The 19,209-nt window shown below is 34.2% G+C and overlaps 2 protein-coding genes and 1 pseudogene across 4 annotated transcripts; 2 read left to right on the top strand and 1 right to left on the bottom strand.

Moving 5' to 3' along the window:
* The first annotated feature begins 1,896 nt into the window (after positions 1-1,896).
* LOC119993269 (beta-amyrin 11-oxidase-like) lies at positions 1,897-10,943 on the top strand. Of its 2 annotated transcripts, XM_038840318.1 has the most exons (9): positions 1,897-1,987; positions 8,129-8,348; positions 8,641-9,121; positions 9,226-9,492; positions 9,608-9,697; positions 9,788-9,866; positions 10,022-10,128; positions 10,231-10,352; positions 10,511-10,943. In XM_038840318.1, the coding sequence occupies exons 1-9, from the start codon at positions 1,942-1,944 to the stop codon at positions 10,599-10,601; spliced, it is 1,503 nt and encodes a 500-aa protein (XP_038696246.1). In that variant the 5' UTR covers positions 1,897-1,941; the 3' UTR covers positions 10,602-10,943. The 2 variants fall into 2 exon arrangements, with proteins under 2 accessions (XP_038696246.1, XP_038696247.1); XM_038840319.1 differs by lacking the exon at positions 1,897-1,987 and having other exon boundaries at positions 8,032-8,348.
* On the bottom strand, positions 10,784-14,035 carry LOC119993270 (myb-like protein X). 2 transcript variants are annotated; one of them, XM_038840320.1, is made up of 4 exons: positions 13,880-13,997; positions 13,329-13,370; positions 12,098-12,549; positions 10,784-11,848 (listed from the first exon to the last, which is right to left on the bottom strand). In XM_038840320.1, the coding sequence occupies exons 1-4, from the start codon at positions 13,980-13,982 to the stop codon at positions 11,009-11,011; spliced, it is 1,437 nt and encodes a 478-aa protein (XP_038696248.1). In that variant the 5' UTR covers positions 13,983-13,997; the 3' UTR covers positions 10,784-11,008. The 2 variants fall into 2 exon arrangements, with proteins under 2 accessions (XP_038696248.1, XP_038696249.1); XM_038840321.1 differs by lacking the exon at positions 13,329-13,370 and having other exon boundaries at positions 13,880-14,035.
* A 2,424-nt stretch (positions 14,036-16,459) lies between these two features.
* Positions 16,460-19,198, top strand: LOC119992660 (annotated as a pseudogene).
* Positions 19,199-19,209: the final 11 nt, after the last annotated feature.

Here is a 19,209-nt window from a genome sequence, read left to right as displayed (position 1 = left end):
AATTTAAGTGAATTCGTGAGCTTCACATGTCCCACATTATGCACATAAAATTATGTGCGCACAACTCTGTAATTGGGATACCAAGTGTTAGGATCCATATTATTTACTATGTTTACGAGCTCGACTTTCGTAATTTTTTTGGTATGTTTTTATGTGTTGGGTTTTGAGGTAGTGATCTAGAAAAGCCCATGCTTGATCAGAGTTTTTCAAATATGTTCTCCAACTTGACAAACACCTTAGAACACCTAGTCTTCATAACCATGAAGACTAAACTTAGTATAGACTCATATAACTTAATATATCTATCATTTAAGAGACCTCAAAAACGTAATTTCATGTTGACTGCTGACCTACTGTATTTTTCCTCTTTTTTCTTGGTTTGGAATCGGCTGCAAACACAGGCGGAGTTCAAAGTCACGATATTACATCAAGGGAGGACAAAAAGAAGAATTTCTACGTAATTACTTCATCCTAGAAGAGCAAATTAATGCTATTTCATTTCCAGGCAACTACCAGTATAACCCACTTGTGATGGCTTATATCATTGCCCTCTTGTGATTGCCATTGGTACTTCTCTTGGCCACCTTATTATTGTTACTTGTTTGATTTGTCTTTCTGTATGAGAAGACGCCATTACACAAATTTAGGGTGTGTTTGGTATCGCTTTTGTTTCTTGTTTTTTGTTTTAGTTTTCAAGAAATAGAAAATAAAAAAAAAATTGTTTGTTTGTATTTTATGTTTTGGTTTTTATGAAAACCAAAAACAGGTTTTCAAAAATTTTGAAAACAAGAAAAAAAGGTTTTTAAAAGTTTTGGAAACAGAACTAATTACACTTATTATAGATTACACTTTCTTTAACATTTTAAATTGTAAATTGTATAGAGATATGAAGACAATGATGAAATATACTTTGGGTTATTGTTTTATTTCTTATCTTTTTTTCTCTCTGCTAATGTTTTCAATGGTGAAACACGGCAAAGGCTGCAGTTATAAAAAATATAATGGTGTGGATATATTCCATTATTATGAAAATAAAATCATAAACACACATTCTTTTTTTTCAATTTTATGCTTTCATTTTTTGTCAGTTTTAAGTGTTCAATCAAACAAATTTCAATTTTATGTTTTTGTTTTTTAATTTTGTTTTCAAAATTTTTGGAAGTGATATCAAACACAACCTTAAAATTTGACTATATATATAGCCAGCCACCTCTTGTTCTTGTCCTTCAAAGCAATTACCCATCCGTGGATGATGGCTTCATAAAAGAAAGATTTTTCTCATCCCTAAATACACTTTTCCATAAAAAAATATATAATGTTGGGGATCTTGTCTATTTCGAAAGGTGTGCAAATGTAATAAATTTAAAATGACTTTGGGGGATCTGAATTGAATTATCTCATCATAAGTCGGTCAAAGATGGCAAAAATGAAAAGTTGGCTAAAAATTAAAAAAAAAAAAAAACCATAAAGTGCGTTCATTTTTGACCATATATATATATATATATATATATATATATATATATATCTCATCAATCAATTCCGAGTCGGTTATGAGTCCGACAATATCACGTGTTTACGAAATATTTACATGTCCCCATCTTAATCCGGATTGGATTTTGGAGGTATTTAATTGACCAAACTCATATTTGTTTAAATCCGAATAAACAAATCGGACAATAACCTAATCCAAGTTATGTTCAGACTTAATTTAATCTGAGTCGAAAAAATTCAATCATCCGAATCGGATGGAGTTTTGCCACCACTAATTCTATTCAAATCCTAGGGATGACGTTTTTCAACTTATTTGAATAAAAAAACTTTGAAATCAATACACCAAGTGAAGCTATAAATTAGTGCTCATACTTCCTATTGCATGTATAGAGATTAGAGTGTCAGAGAGAGTTGAATAGCTAGAATTCCATATTCCTATTGATATACACCATGAGTCTATTAATGGAGGAGTACTACTTGAAGTACTTGAGAATGGGTGTTATATTCATATTAGGTGGTTATGTTTTTGTGTTTTGGTTCCTCAAGAGAGCAAATGAATTGTACTATTGTTATATTCCACGGTTAGGGTTCAAGCAACCGTGGGCTCTTCCTCCGGGAGACATGGGGTGGCCGATCGTCGGAAACATGTTTTCCTTCTTCAAAGCTTTTAGAGATTCCGACGAACCACATTCGTTCGTCAATAACTTGGCCCAACGGTATGTATTCTCACTCTCCTGTCCTTTTCCTAACAGCGATTGACTAGAATGAAAATTATATATTTATATTATTTTCTAATACTAGAAATCACACACCAGTCTGACATAATCAACCGAGTGGTTTATAAGCAAAACACACCTCTTCTCACATTGTAGACGCATTTTCACGAGCTTAATTTTCAACAGCGACAGCCTCTGTAGATTAAATTTGTGCGGGCATGTGACCTAGAACGAACAATATTTTCAATGTGTTTGGGTTGAGAATTTCAATAATCAATATTATATCGGTGAAATATCTCAGTCTAGTTGGACGGGTCTCTACCTATCCACTTGTTGGGTCTGATATAACGCAGTCCACAAGTGTGAGGGAGTGTCAAGACTAAAAAACCTACATCGGTCTGACATAACTTAGCCGAGTGGTTTATAAGCAAAGCCCAACTCTTCTCATATTATAGACTTGTTTTCATGGGCTTAAGTACCAATAGCGACGACCCATGAAAAACAAATTCGTGCGTGCTCATGCCCCAGAACGGATAATATCTTCCGTATATTTGGGTTGAGAATTTCAACAATTTTAAAAACCGATCGATGAATTAACCTTAGACTATTTACATAACATACTTAACAAGCAATCAAATCATGTTATATATGATCCAATGGTGAATATATACAGGTACGGGAAAATTGGTATCTACAAGACCCACTTGTTTGGGAGTCCAACCGCCATAGTTTGTCTCCCAGAAACATGCAAGGCAGTGTTAACAGACGACGAAAACTACAAGCTTGGATACTCAAGTCTTCTGGCACTCACAGGGAAGAAATCATTCGATGCACTTCATGGCATTGAACACAAGCGTCTACGCAGGCTAACAGCAAGCCCAATCAATGGCCATGATGCATTATCAGTGTACATTGGGTTTATTGAGGATGTGATGATGGATTCGTTAGATGAATGGTCAAGCATGAAGAACCCTATCGAGCTTCGTAATGTATTGAAAGAAGCTACTCTTAAGGTCATCACTAATATCTCCTTTGGACCCCAACTAGGGTCTTCCATCTATGGATCATTGAAGGATCCTTTTAATGATCTTGTTCAAGGAGTGTTCAATATGGGTATAAATCTCCCCGGCTTCGCGTTTCACAAGGCTGTTCAGGTACGTATAGATACCTTGATCCTGCTCTGATACCATGTTAAAGTCGTCGATCAGTTCGACCTTAAAAGCTTACGTGTTTGTCGTTTTCATTGTGTTATTAGGCGCGTCGAAAGTTGGTGGGGATCCTTCATGCTGCCATTGAAGAAATGAGAGTGAGAAACAAAAGTGGTGAATCAAAGGAGGGAAAGAAAAGCATGTTGGAATTACTATTGGAGGTTGAGAATGAAGATGGTGAGAAATTAGACAATGAGACAATTGGTGATTTGTTAATTGGAATATTGTTTGCTGGTCATGATACCACTGCTGGTGCTACAATGTGGGTTATGTTGTTCCTTCATGATAATCCACAAATCCTTCAAAAAGTTAAGGTAATTAATTTTAAAAAACAAAACTCTACAACCCCCCTTTATTATTAATATTCTTGATTTCATAGATTTTTAACAAATGTTTTTGAATTATAATAACTAATATTGCTATTATATTGATTTAATCTCTGTATTTCAGGAAGAACAAGAGGCTATCATAAAGAATAGACCATCCACACAAAAAGGATTGACTATGGAGGAAATTAAACAAATGGGTTACACCATGAAGGTATATATATTTGTGATATTATTAGTACATATATTTAATTGGATCAAATAATTTAATAATATCGTAACTTCACTTTTCCGAGAGACGAGAGCCGATGTAAACATCAATGGTATATGATCATTTTTTATATTAATTAGATATTAATTAACTACCATTCTTATATAATATTTGATGTCATATGCTATATTAATTAAACTAATATTTTTCATGTGTATATGTATAGGATATACTGTACCGAAAGGATGGAAAGTTTTGGTGATGATTAGAAGTGTTCATTTGGATCCTGAAATCCATCCAAACCCAAAAGAATTTGATCCTTCAAGATGGGATGTAAGTGTTTTTACTTCAAATCATATATATATATATATTAAAGGGTGGCTAACAAGTAACAATATATATATAATAATGGGATTTTTTTTTTTTGTTGACTTGGAAACAGAATAAACAAATGAGAGGTGGAGCTTTCCTTCCATTTGGACTAGGAAGTAGATATTGTGCAGGGAGTGATTTAGCCAAGAATGCTGTTTGCATTTTTGTCCATTCTTTCCTTCTTCACTACAAGTAAGCTCTTTTATATATATATATTCTTCATGAAACAACATATAGATATATAAAACATTTTAAATGAAAGAAAGAAGAAAATATTATCAAATATATAATTTCTTTTTAATTTTACAAATATAAAATATGATGTTTCAGGCTGGAGAGGATTAATCCTGAGTGTCCAATGGAGTACTTTCCGGATCCAAGGCCCAAAGATAATTGCCTCGCCAAAATCACAAAGCTCTGATATTCAACACATTCATCATTCATCAATACCCTAAATGGGCTTTTTTAAGGGGTTTTTTTTTAACAATAAATATGGGCTTTTGTTGGGCCTTATGTTATATTGTGTAACTTCCCATTTTTACAATAATAAAATAATATTTGATTTGGGTTTCTTCATCTTTTGCTTGGAACTCTTAATTCAAGATACAAATATAGGAGAAGAAAGAAAAGAAAAGAAAATTTGCAAGCATCCAATACAATTTACAAAGGTAAAATAAGAAATTTTACTATTTGTGGAGGTTCAACTAGGGATGTCAACGGGGCAGGTTTGGAGCGAACTCACAACAATACTTGTCATTATATTTTTTCAATAATTCCCAAAAGCCACTCATAGACAAATCATTATAACTTTATAAGCTAAGCTAATGAAACTACTTAGGAGATATCCATCAAAATAACAAGGTCATGAGAACCGGACTGGATCAGCCGGTCAACTGTGGATAGGTCTTCAAACTAGTCGAGTTTGTTCGGTCAATTTCAGGAGAGCCTATGATTCTCAATCCGTTAAACCCGCCAATTCATTCAACCGAATTGACCTAGATAAATACCTAATGATTTGGTAAGAGTAGAACCCAAGGCTAGATATTAAGGGCCTATTTGGTAGAGCGGAAAGATTGATTTTCAATGCTAGCGGAAAAGCTATGAAAAAAAAACTGAGCTTAAAGCTGTGAAATGTTTGGTGAAGTACAAGCTGACGCTAGCGGAAAAGCTGTTGAAATAAAGTATTATAATATTAGATTTTATGATTTTCATATTAAAATTAATATTAAATTAAATCTAATGAATATAATTTTTATTAAAATTAATTTAAGTATTAATTAATAAATATTTTCTTATTAAAATTTAATATTAAATTAAATCTAATTTTTATTAAAATTAATTTTAAGTGTTAATTAATAAATATTTTTATTATATTATTGTGAGCTTTATATTGTAATATTTATATTAATAAAAATATTAATTAATAAAAGTGGGACCCATATTTTGTATTATATGATTTATTAGTAATATATCAATTAAATGACATATTTTGTATAAAATGATCTTTTAATAAACTTATATACAAGTAGGACCCACATCTAAACCATATAATTATGCATGGGCCCATATTTTCAAAAAAAATAAAAAACAAAAGCCTAAAACGTCTCCCACTGTCAAAAGAAGCTTCCTAAGGGAGCTTCTTTTTGGAACCGGATCCACTAGTTCCGCTGCACCGTTTGGTGCAATGGCACAACATAGAGGTTGTGCAGCGGATCCACTGCACCAAACAGAAATTGGATAACAAGTTCCCAAACCAACTAATCCACTTCATTGCTTTGTTTAAGCAAACACATTAATTGTATATATTGTATTAAAATTACCATTTCTTATTGGAATGACATTTGAAAATAAAGATTTTCTTATACACGTATGTATATACAATTACTTTCTATATATATATTTTTTAGAAGAATTACTCTCTCTCTCTCTCTATATATATATATATACACATTATTTTGTATTAAAGTAACTTATCTGTTGAATGTGTGTGTGTAGAAATATATATATATATAAACATATATTTCAAATATTAAATTTGTAAACCTTGATTGCAACAATAATAATATCAAATATCTATAAAAAAGATGAGTAAACATATTTAATTTACTAAAAATGATTATGATTCCATTAATATATTTTTTCAAATATTTTGTGGACATTATACCTTATACGAGTTCCCTCTAACGATCAATAACAAAAACCTACCGTAGTACGTACATTTGTTTCCATATTATTTTAAGTATTATAAAATATGATATTTTTAGTTATTATTTATATATTTAATAATTCATTATGTTGAACCGGTTTGAACCCCGATTAAACCTTTGAATCGTGAATTGAAGAATTTTCTGATTCAATGATCGGTTCGATTTTTACAACCTTGCATAATAATGAAACATAGTACCTGTTAATTTCTTTACTATGTTGTTGTTTTTTGGTCAAGAATATTCCATATGCAAGAGTACTAAATTAAAGTTACAAATTGGAAACAGATGTTGACATTTATGTTCTATATGTATTAATAATTACATTTATAATTAATTGTCAACGAATGTACCTACGTATTACATTACATAGTTTAACTACTCAAAGATATGCATATCTCTTGCTGGGTCACTGCAACATTAGTTTAACTATTGGTACTTCTCTTGGACACGTTATTATGATTATTACAGGCCACCTTATTCTTATTCTTATTCTTAAAATAATAATAATAACTATTATTATTATTATTACTTCTCTTTATCCTCATCTTTGTGTATGAGAAGGCACCAACTCAAATTTGACTACCCATACTCAAACTAAATTGTTAATTGTATTGATACTCCTCCATAAAGAAGATGAAAAATGCTTGAAACCCTAAATTTATAGCTCTCATTTTTCCAATCCCCAATATATGTGGAGTGTTAGATATTGATCGAGTTGATCCTATATGTGTAACTATCACACATATCACATAGGATTAGAAGTAACATAGGGTCAAAAATTGGGATATGTAGTTATTGCTCAAGGAGGATATATATATATACATATATATATATATATATACATACACAATTGACCTTTACAAGTTACAACAAGGAGCCAATTATGAGGAATAGCTAGAATCCTAATTAATTCCCGTGACTCACCTCAACACTCCCTCTCAAGTTGGTATATATATATCTTATTCCCAACTTGCGTAATTTACCAATTTCATCAATATCATCACATTTAACAACTATATCATCTACATAGATTATTAGCAAATTAGTAACCTTTTCATCCCAATGATTGATGAATAGGGTATGATCCGAGTTACTTTGATAATATTCATATTTCTTTATTGCTTCAGTAAACCTCCCAAATCATCCTTGTGGTCATGGAGATTGTTTCAAATCATATAGAGCCTTCCGAAGTCTACACACCTTCCCACTGTTATTGGACAACCCATAATTATAGCAAATCTTACCACTCCAACTAATGACTCAAAGTAGATCCGAAAGATTTACCTCAGCAATGTTTAGCCGAAGTTGATTAAAATAAATAAAATATATATCATAATTAAAGAGCGTTGACTTCTTACCATTTATAAATATTTCATCCTGTTCAAATCAATTATATATAATGGTCCCTTTCTAGAGACAACGTTTTTCAACTTATTTAAATAAAAAATAATAATGAAATCAATACACCAAGTGAAGCCTAAAAATTTATGCAAATGCTCTTCTTATTATTCCATATATAGAGTGGAGAGAATTGGAGAATCATATTCATATACACAAGTAATGGAGGAGGAGTACTACTTGAAGTACTTGAGAATGGGTGTTATATTCATATTAGGTGGTTATGTTTTTGTGTTTTGGTTCCTCAAGAGAGCAAATGAATTGTACTATTGTTACATTCAACGGTTAGGATTCAAGCAACCGCGGCCTCTTCCTCCGGGAGACATGGGATGGCCGATCATCGGAAACATGTTTTCCTTCCTGAAAGCTTTTCGAGATTCCGACGAACCACACTCCTTCATCAATAACTTGGCTCAACGGTATGTATTCTTCACTCTCCGAGTCTTTTTCCTAAAAGTTTAAGCTTATATATTTTAGAAACTCATTATCTTTGACTATTTACATAACATACCTACCATGAAATCAAAGAACTAGAATTCAGTCTATGAATATTCGTAAATGTTAAAGATCCCAGTAGTTGAAGGATCCAAGTGAATTCGTAGGTTCTACATGTCCCACATAATTTACATGAAATCTTATGCATACAACTCAGCAATTGAGATCCCTATCATAACTAATGAAATTTACGTTATGATCCAACGGTGGGTATAGGTACGGAAAAACGGGTATCTACAAGACCCATTTGTTTGGCAGTCCAAGTGCCATAGTTTGTCTCCCTGAAACATGCAAGGCAGTGTTAACAGACGACGAAAACTACAAACTTGGATACTCAAGTCTTTTTGCGCTAATAGGGAAGAAATTATTTGATACACTTCATAGCACAGAACACAAGCGTCTACGCAGACTAACGGCAAGTCCAATCAATGGCCATGATGCATTATCAGTGTATATTGGGTTTATTGAGGATGTGATGATGGATTCATTAGATGAATGGTCAAGCATGAGGAACCCTATCGAGCTTCGTAATGTATTGAAAGAAGCTACCCTTAAGGTCATCACAAACATCTCCTTTGGACCCCAACTAGGGTCTTCCATCTATGAATCATTGAAGAATCCCTTTAATGATCTTGTTCAAGGAGTGTTCAAATTGGGTATAAATCTTCCCGGCTTTGCGTTTCACAAAGCCGTTCAGGTACGTATATATAGATTCCTTCTGCTCTAATACCATGTTAAAAGTTGTCGATCAATTCGACCAAATTGGCTGACGTGTTTGTGGTTTTGACTGTGTATTATTAGGCGCGTCGAAAGTTGGGGGAGATCCTTGACGCTGCTATTGAAGATGTGAGAGTGAGAAACAAAAGTAATGAATCAAAGGAGGAAAAGAAAAGCATGTTAGATTTACTATTGGAGGCTGAGAATGAAGATAGTGAGAAATTAGACAATGAGACAATTGTTGATATTTTAATTGGAGTCTTGTTTGCTGGTCATGATACCACTGCTGGTGCTATAATGTGGGTTATGTTGTTCCTCCATGATCATCCACAAATCCTTCAGAAAGTCAAGGTAATTATAAAAAAAAAAAAAAAAAAAACACTCTACAACCCCCTTTAATTTCAGGATTATTTTGAATTATAGTAACTAATATTGCTATTATATTGATTTAATCTCTGTATTTCAGGAAGAACAAGAGGCTATCATAAGGAATCGACCAGCTACACAAAAAGGTTTGACTATGGAGGAAATTAAACAAATGAGTTACACCATGAAGGTATATATATATAATTGATAGTACATATATTATACAACATTAATTCAATCAAATAATCTAATAAGTTGATTAATTAATTTCTTTTTTAAGGTAATTCAAGAAGCTTTGCGTAGGGCTAATATCGTAACTTCACTTTTCCGAGAGACGAAAGTCGATGTAAACATCAATGGTATGATCATTTTTTTTAAATTCATTGGATACTAATTAAGTACGATTATTAATATTTGATGTCATATGCTATAATTAAGCTAACATTTTTCATTTGTGTGTATATATATATATATATATATATATATATATATATATATATATATATATGTATAGGATATACCGTACCGAAAGGATGGAAAGTTTTGGTGATGATTAGAAGTGTTCATTTGGACCCTGAAATCCATCCAAACCCAAAAGAATTTGATCCTTCAAGATGGGATGTAGGTGTTTTCACTTAACATAATATATATATATATTAAAGGGTGGCGAACTATATATATACATAATAATAATGGGAGTTTTTTTTCTTGAGTTGGAAGCAGAATAAGCAAATGAGACGTGGAGCTTTCCTTCCATTTGGACTAGGAAGTAGATATTGTGCGGGGAGTGATTTAGCCAAGAATGCTGTTTGCATTTTTGTCCATTCTTTCCTTCTTCACTACAAGTAAGTCCTTCTTTTCTATTCACATAGTATTTAATTTAACTATTTCTTCATGAAACAACATATATACAACATTTTTAATGGAAAGAAAGAAGAAAATATATATTTTTTGAAATATATAATTTCTTTTTAATTTATAAATATAAAATATGATGTTTCAGGCTGGAGAGGATTCATCCTGGGTGCCCAATGGTGTACTTTCCGGATCCAAGGCCCAAAGATAATTGCCTCGCCAAAATCACAAAGCTCTGATATTCTTCACATTCATCAAGACCCTTAATGGGCTTTTTAAGGGTTTTTTTAACACTAAATATGGGCTTTTGTTGGGCCTTATGTTATAGATTGTAACTTCTCATTTTTACAATAATAAAATAATATGATTTGGGTATCTTCATCTTTTGCTTGGAACTCTTAATTCAACATCCAACACAAAAGGTAAAATAGGAAATTTTTTTATTTATAGAAGTTGAACCCACAACAAAACCTGCCATTACACTTATACAAAGATTTCTCTTCATATAATCAGTTTCTTCATAAGACACAAAAAGAAAGAACATTTATATGAACATAGTATTGCAAAATAGACAAAAGAAATGTCAAGAGTAAGAAAGCTAACATGCTATGCCATCTGACATATCAGCCTGCAAAAACCCATTTTCCTACTCAGCAACAACACAACCAGCAGCCTCAGCTTCTTTGATTTGCCTCATGATATCTACCTTTTCCTCAAGGAGAGCTTCTATTTTCCCATTAATCTTTTCCAAATTCTTTTTCAGCTTACCAATATCCTTGCCCTTATCCTTCTTCTCACCCTTCTTCTTGTCTTTTTCTTTCTTCTTGTCTTTAGCTTCATTTAACTCATCCTTCTGCTTCTCCTCCCCTTCTTCAATTACAATATCCCTAGAGGTAACTCCAACGTCGCATGTTGGCTCATCCGCTTCATCAAGTTTCTTCTTCTCCTTGTCCACCTTTTCTTTCTTCCCGTTCTTCTTATCTACTTTCTCTTTCTTGTTCTTGTTCTTTTTCTCTTCTCCATCCTCATCTCCCTCCTCATTCTTCTGCTTCTTTTCTTTCTTCTCCTCCTCCTTTTTCTTCGTCTCCTTATCTTTATCGTCACTCTTCTTCTCTGATTTCTCTTTTCCTCCTTCCTTACCTGCTGTCTCGTTGGCATCATCCTTCTGTTTCTTATTGTCCTCCTTGTCTTTCTTCTTTCTCTTCTCTACTTCCTCCTCTTCTCTTTCTCCCACACCCACTTCATCACTGTGCCTTTTGTCTTTCTTCTCTCCTCTCTTATTGTCCCTTTTCTCTTTCTCTTCATCCTCTAGTTCCTCATCCAATTCATTGTGCTTCTGCCCTTTCTCCTCTTTGTCTTTCTTCTTTTGCTCTTTCTCTTCATCTTCTACTTTCTCATCCCCTTCATTTTGCTTCTTCACTTTCTTCTCCTTATCTTTTTTCTTCTTCTCTGCTTTCCCCTTGTCCTTCACCTCTGTCATCATCCCCTGTTCCACTTCATTGTGCTTCTGCCCTTTCTCCTCTTTGTCTTTCTTCTTTTGCTCTTTCTCTTCATCTTCTACTTTCTCATCCCCTTCATTGTGCTTCTGCCCTTTCTCCTCTTTGTCTTTCTTCTTTTGCTCTTTCTCTTCATCTTCTACTTTCTCATCCCCTTCATTTTGCTTCTTCACTTTCTTCTCCTTATCTTTTTTCTTCTTCACTTCTTTCCTCTTGTCCTTCACGTCTGTCATCGTCCCCTCTTTCTCCCCTGAGTCCCCATCATCTTTCTTACTCTTCTCCTTCTCCTTCTTTCCTTTCTTCTCTTTCTTTTTCTCCTTATGCTCATCTTCATTCTCCTCCTTGCTTTCTTTCTCCTTTACCTTCAACTTTACCTCTTTATCTTCCTTCTCTTTCTCCTTTTTCTTGGATTCCCCCCCCTCCTTCTCCTTATGCTTATCGACCTTGTTCTCATCACCTTTCAGCTTTTTTTTCTCCACTGATTTGGTTCTCTCTTCAAATTCTATCTCTAACTTATTTTCCTTCTCACCAGCAACTTGTATATCCTTTGTCTGAACTTTGACATGTAACTCTTCTTTTTTGGGTTTTTCTTCTTCGACCATAACATATTCAGATTTGTCTTCCATGTCATGAGTTGTTGCAACACGTCGAAATTGCAATATCAACGCTTTCTCACTTAAGCTCAAATTTCCTGAAATCAACAAAGCAGATGGGTAAGAGATCAATCCCAAATATGGGGTAAGAATAAGAAATAAACTGTTCTATAGTTTATCGCAAAAAGATACTGACCAAGCAGATAAAGGTGCCTAAGCTACATGATGAACTCATGACAATCTGCATTATTCTTTCTAGATAAACGGGGACCGAAGCCAAAAATGCAGGACTAAAACTGAGTACAATCACCAGGCTCGAAGCCTTTTCCTTTCCTTTTTCACCTAAATACAAGGGAACACTTTGCATATACTTTCTCTCTTTTGAAGAGGGATGGCAGCTGAAATGGTATAAAAGGATAATTATCCCAGGTTTCCAATTACTGAGCCTATATTGGTCGTATGAAAAGAGCTTTCATGGTGGGCATAATTATCCATTACTTTTATAGAGTTGAGTAGTAACTTCCATGTGAAACAATGAAAAATACATACAAGCAACCAAATCTTTCCATTGATGCCGATATTTCAAGGAGAAAAGAAAAGGCTTTCATTGCCAGAGAAGATTCCATAACAAGAGAACTAATCCTACAGTCTAATTTGGCTACATGTTATCATGCCAAAACCAAGACTAAAAAATTGCAAATTTATTAACTATGCCACTGCGGAAATGTACTGCCCTAGAGTTGTTTACCTATGCACATTCATCAACTGCTAATTAAAAAAAAAAATCATTTCAGAGATTGAAAGTCCATTTTTGCAAACAACCATAACCTATTGCATCTAGCTTCTCCGTGTATAGATAGATAGATAGATATACCACCTTTGAAAACGATGAACCACCTAAATTTCTCCAAAATGAAGCCTTCAAAACAATAAAGAAACCAAATTTAAGACATCATTGATAATTTACCTCCTGGTTGTAAACCAAACAAAACAATAAATTGGCTCCTTTAAATTAGGTTTACTCAAAAGTTCTTAGCATATAAGAACCAGTGAATCTGTGACCAAATCAGCACATAATTGACATTAAAATATACCCAGAAAGAGAAGGCAATAACAAGCTTTAAAACACCGCTAAATTTCTTCCAACTGAGTCGATTAAGAACATATCACAACATCTAAGATCATGTAAAAGAAAATCAAACATCAAACATCAAATAAAACCCAAATCAAAACGATCCTGTTCTTCCTAATTCTATTAAAAAGAATCAAACATCAATAAAACCCAGATCAAAACGATCCTGTTCTTCCAAATTCTCTCTTTAATTGGCAAAATATAAGAGATTTTAAGCGATCAAGTGGTAAGAATCATAGCAGACTTTTAAGCAAATCAAACATCAGACAACAAAAAAAAAAACCCACGATTCGTACCTTCACTATTCTTGAAACTCCAGAGGAGTCTGTATGGCTCAAGACAAACAGATATATGAAGAAAATAATATAAATGAGAAATGGAGCTGTGTAGAATATGCATTTATAGCTATTTGGGGATCTGTGTCACCTTTGTTTTGTCTCCTCTGGGCCCGCAATGAACCCGAGTCGGTCACATACTCACATATGACACGTAAAGAACACGACGCGTAAATCAACATGGTTATCTATCTATCTATATCTATCTATCTATCTATCTATCTGTCTACACAATATTATCCATCTATCTATGTATCTATATCTATCTATCTAATACTACATTACGACATGGATTTAGACACGTAATTATGTTCAAAATTTAATTGAATTAAAATCACTTTATGGCTGAATTATCGATTCCCGCATAAGACTTTTCCTTTCCCCATGCCCTCCTTCTTCCTGCACGCGCTTTCCCTGATTCATAATGTTTAGAGTAATTCCAATGACAACAGAAATATCAACTACTCCAAAACCATTTATTTCTATTCTCCTCTCTCTTAGGTGGCATAATTTAATTGGGTGAGTGGATCTTACAATATGCACTATTCATAACACTTCATATTTTCTAATACTTCATACTCATTTTCTCTATTTTCTCTCTCTTCTTTTCCATCATCTCTCTTCATTTTCATCACCTCTATCTTCATTTTCATCGTCTCTCTTTACTATTCATCAATTATATACATATTCGATATTTTAAGTGTTATTTTTCATAACAACCTATAAAACAAGTGTTATTATCAAGAAGGTATTATCTCATGTATTTTCAAGTGTTCATTTTCATCCATTGTAGAGTTCTAGCACTCTAAATTTTCCGTAACATTCACTTTCAGATGTTGAAAATATGCCCATTAGAGTTGTTCTCAATCAAGAAAACTGGAAAGTCACTTTGACTGAATCGACGTTACGCTACTGATTTTTATGCATATATATCACCGAAGAGTCGCGAGTTTTAGAGCATGCCACCGACTAGGCACAATCGTCTTCACCTCTCTTGCTTGGCAAGTTTATCTCTAAATTTTGTTTTTTCTCTGAATTGATTTTAGCAAAGAATCACCCTCGAGGATTGGTAGCCCCTCCCCATTTTTTTCTTGTGTTTTTGTGGTGATGCTAAATGATTCAAGTAGTCTAAACTTAAAAGTTTTTAAGTTACTCGGGGAACATACTTCTTCAATATTAACCTTTCTTTACTCCCAACATTATTTTTACAAACTACAATGGTATAGCTGTAGCAACTACTGCACTATAATTCATTTGATTCAGTTTGTAAAAGTTTAAAGCCACAACAAAATTTTATTAACGTAAATAATTAGAGTCTCAAACAACCATTAACCAAAAACATCTTATCGACTATGTTACTCTAACTATCAAGTACTGTGCAATTCATAGTTTTCAAAACCGTACCGTGCATCAAATTGTGTAGGTTGAATGTTCGAGGTTTTCAAGATTTAACCAGTACGATGAAGGTTGAACTGCTTGCTTATAATACATAATAAATTAATAGTTTTTAATTATATAATATGTAATATTACATATATAATTAAAAAAATGTATACTTCACATGGGCTCATTGCGGTTATGATATTACTAGTTTCATTGGCCATGTAATGTTTGGGCTTATCTCATTAACATCTATTAACTATTAAGCACACTCACACTAGCATCTTTTTCCAGCACAAGATCTGAGAACTTTGATCGAGGTTTTGATTTTGTCTCTGTTCATCCACTACGTCTCCCACAAAGAAAATCGCTACAGCAGCCTGAATCAATCGCTCTCCATTGCAACCGCCTGTTCATCCACTTCCATATTAAATCAATCGCTCTCCTCTGCCCCTAATTCATCAGACAATGGACCATTGAAGGCTGCCGAATATATCTCATTGTCATCATTGTTAAAGTCGCTGCTTGTATCACTGTCAAAGTCGAAGACTCAAATCGCACCTCCCTCAGGCGGTCATTTGAAGGTGAAGGTGTGAAGCCCTGAGGTTTGTACTCGGTAGTAATTACAAAACCTGTAAGTTTTATTGTAAACCGACGATTCCTGGTTTATACGAAATACCGCGGTTTAACCTCAAGTCGCACGGTTTGAGTACATGTGCGGTATGATAGTAACAAAAAAACGTGAGTGTTGTTGGTTCATGGTTTTTTCGGTAGAACCGGTGGTACGGTAGGGTTCTGAAAATGGGATTGGGGGGGGCTGGAATTGCCCGTGTGTGAAATTGTGAAATTTTGTTAAATCTGAACCATTGATCCAATCTTATGGCTCAGATTAAAAGAGTCTCATTTCTCTTTATAGAATCTCTCTTAAAGATACAGCTTTTTCTCTCTCTGTTGTGTGTGGAGATGGACATTTGGCTTCCCAGACTCATAAATCATGTTGGCTTTACATATTTATAAATCCTCCATCGTAATTTCTTGTTCGACATAAGAGAGGAGGAAGAACCATACATCAAACGCCTCTCCCTAATCTTAAACACAATACCCGTTGACTGTTCTTTCTTTGGGTGGAAAATGAGAACCTACCTAGTTAAAGTGTCCGCTATGAGTGATGGCTCTTCAATCAGAGATGAACCAAAACCTGGACAAGGAGATCTTGCAATTAGTAAAAGGAAGGATGGAAGGGAGGTAGAAGAAAGTAAAATGAAATTTTGAAAAAGGGGAAAACAATATACAGAAAATAATTCTATCATCAAGATGATGAGGGAGAGTTTTAATTTGAGCCATAAGATTGAATCAATGGTTCAGATTTTAAAAAATTTCACAATTTCACAAACTGGCAATTCCAGCCCCCCCTATCCCACTTCCCAGTGTATTCTTCTAAGAGGTAAACTTGAATTCTATCGAACATTAAGACTCCATGTGTCAACGTCATTGATTGGTGAATATGTGAACTTGTTGCTTAATCACTGGTTTACCAGCAAAGGTTGTCCCTTGCAACAAATTCGAACATTTTTTCCGTTTATTTTTGGTAAATATGTGAACTTTGGATTTACTTGTGAAACCTAATTGCTTCATAACGTGATTGATGGGGTTATTATTTGATTTTTGATTTTGGGTTGCTTGATTTGCTTGGGCTGCTATTTTTGCTCCAATGCTTGAGGAGCTGAATATTTTCTACTCCAATTCAACTCTGTTGTTTGCCCTTTTGTTTGTATAGAAGATTGGTGATGTGTGATTAACCAATATCTGGCTGTTAACTGTGAATAAGAAGAAATTTATAGAGACTGCTTTGCTTTCCGACCTCTGAATCGATGGTGGTTGGCCATTCCAATGTCGTGAATTATGCATCGATTTTGGCAGTCAAGTGTACTTGTATAGTTGGCTTTCTTTGTAATGGAATGTGGAATCAATCTGATCAAAATTTTTGTTTAGATATTGTTGTAACTTTCTAGAGATAATGGGTCATCAGAGGTATAGATAGGCCAGACATGACTTCACAATTAGTTCAACCTTATCGAGACCGACCAAATGAAGGGACGCTTACAATTTTTACTGATTCTCCCCAATGGCTGAACCTTCTACATTTGAGCCATGCCATCCAGGAGAGTCTGAGTGGAGTCGGGGGCGCATGATTGATCGTTGTTTAAGGTGATTGATGTTTTGCTGTTTAGTTGTTGACTTGTTGTAAACAAGTAGGTATTCTTATAATCATTGTATATCACAGCAGGATGGAAATGTTAGCTTCTGAACATTAGTTGGACAACTACAACTTTTGCGGTGAATTCTGTATTGGAATAACCTTATTTTGATATTTGGAGTGGTCTTGCAGGGAAAGCAGGGAAGTTGACATGGAGTCGCTTTGTGTTCTTGCTAGGAACTGGGAAATTGGTAATGGCAGTGCATGTTGAACCGTCGATCTCCTTATTCTTGATAATGGGGAATGATCTTTTTTTTCTTCTTTTCCCTTGTTGCTAATTGTTGTTTGACCCTTTTCCTTTGCTCAAGCCAGTTACCTTTATTTTTCAATTACGTTTCTTTTTTTTTGAAACAGGAATCTTGTGGATGCAGCCAATATTGCCGCTTTGGCTGCCTTCTTGACATTTCAGCTGCCAGCATGCACGGTTGGAGGAGAAGATGGTTGTGAAGTGACTGCGCATCCACCTGAGGTTAGCTCCTGGCTCCAGTAATATATTTCCTGCAATAGAGGATTACACAAAAACAGATGTATAAGTAACTCAATTGCTACCTTTTTGAGTTTGAAAACTGCACTGGAACATGATCCTGATGAGAATCGCACACTTACACTAATGTTGACTGATTTATTTCGTAGGTATGTATCAGACTTTTCATATAGAAACAAAATACCTGTGTTCTTGGAATCTCTCTCTTGTTTGATATGTCAACAATGAAGTCCTCTTTGTATTAGCCCTCCAACTCGACCACACAACCAACTTGGACTGTATTTGTGGTTGCCCCTGACCTGTTGTTTTTTGCAATTACAACTTAACCTAGAATGTGTTGCCTAAATTGTAGATTGACACTCTCATTCATAGTTCACCAGCACATAGACTTAATGTGGTTTGATTAAAAGTATCTGCAAGTCTTTATCAGTGAAGAACGCTAGTGTCTTTCTTCCTCTCTGGAATTCATGTGTTTATTCACTGTCATCTGGGTCATTCTCATTCATTTGATTTGTTATAAACTTTGGAAGCTTTGGTTATACGTCGGACTATTCATATGATAATATATTCTGTAATGTAACAGGTCAAGGAGCCATTCCTTTAATGATATAACAAGCAAGTTATTTTTCTTTATCAAAGTTGGTTATGTTTTGCTGCATCTTCCTTGTAGATATCTTCTTCTCGGTCCTTACAAAAAAGGTTTTCTGCCGCAATATGATGTGGGTGGGAAAAACACAATACTGAAAGAGCAATACGAAAGATCAGACGCCACCCTGCTGCTGCTTCTGTAGCTGGCGTTCATTTTGGGTTGAACCAAAACCAATCGGCTGTGAATGCTGATGCTATCCTTGCACGCTGAACAATCAAAGCACGAAGGCACAACTCTGCAACTTGAGGACTAGTCTCTTTGGAACTGAATAGCTCTTTTGCTCTTTGGACTAATGGATCCAGGCACCATCATCTTGTGCTCTCATTCATTCCTAGCTCAAACATGCCAAGGTTACTTGGGTTACAATGGATTTTGTCAAATTGGTAGTAGGATTACTAGGATTCTTGGGTTTTGTTTGGTACCAACTTATTTTATTATATGTAAGGCGGTTTATGAGCAGTTTTTGGGCTTTTGATAGATAATCTACCAAACAGAGCCGTAATTTTGTTATTTCTTTTACC

This window comes from Tripterygium wilfordii, chromosome 23 (genome assembly GCF_013401445.1).
Source record: "Tripterygium wilfordii isolate XIE 37 chromosome 23, ASM1340144v1, whole genome shotgun sequence".
In the NCBI taxonomy this organism is placed as follows: Eukaryota; Viridiplantae; Streptophyta; class Magnoliopsida; order Celastrales; family Celastraceae; genus Tripterygium; species Tripterygium wilfordii.
Note: the sequence above shows the minus strand (reverse complement) of the source record. Positions and strands in the feature narration are given on the sequence as shown.

Bases quoted from the DNA above. Each gene is read 5' to 3' on its own strand.
- LOC119993269 (XM_038840318.1), top strand. From the start codon at position 1,942: ATGAGTCTATTAATGGAGGAGTACTACTTGAAGTACTTGAGAATGG. The intron at 1,988-8,128 runs GTGTTATATTCA...ACTTGAGAATGG, and splicing joins CTTGAAGTACTTGAGAATGG to GTGTTATATTCATATTAGGT. The intron at 10,353-10,510 runs GTAAGTCCTTCT...ATGATGTTTCAG, and splicing joins TCTTTCCTTCTTCACTACAA to GCTGGAGAGGATTCATCCTG.
- LOC119993270 (XM_038840320.1), bottom strand. From the start codon at position 13,982: ATGCATATTCTACACAGCTCCATTTCTCATTTATATTATTTTCTTCAT. The intron at 13,371-13,879 runs GTACGAATCGTG...ATTGTTTTGAAG, and splicing joins GAGTTTCAAGAATAGTGAAG to GCTTCATTTTGGAGAAATTT. The intron at 11,849-12,097 runs GGGACGATGACA...GAAGTGGAACAG, and splicing joins GGGACTCAGGGGAGAAAGAG to GGGATGATGACAGAGGTGAA.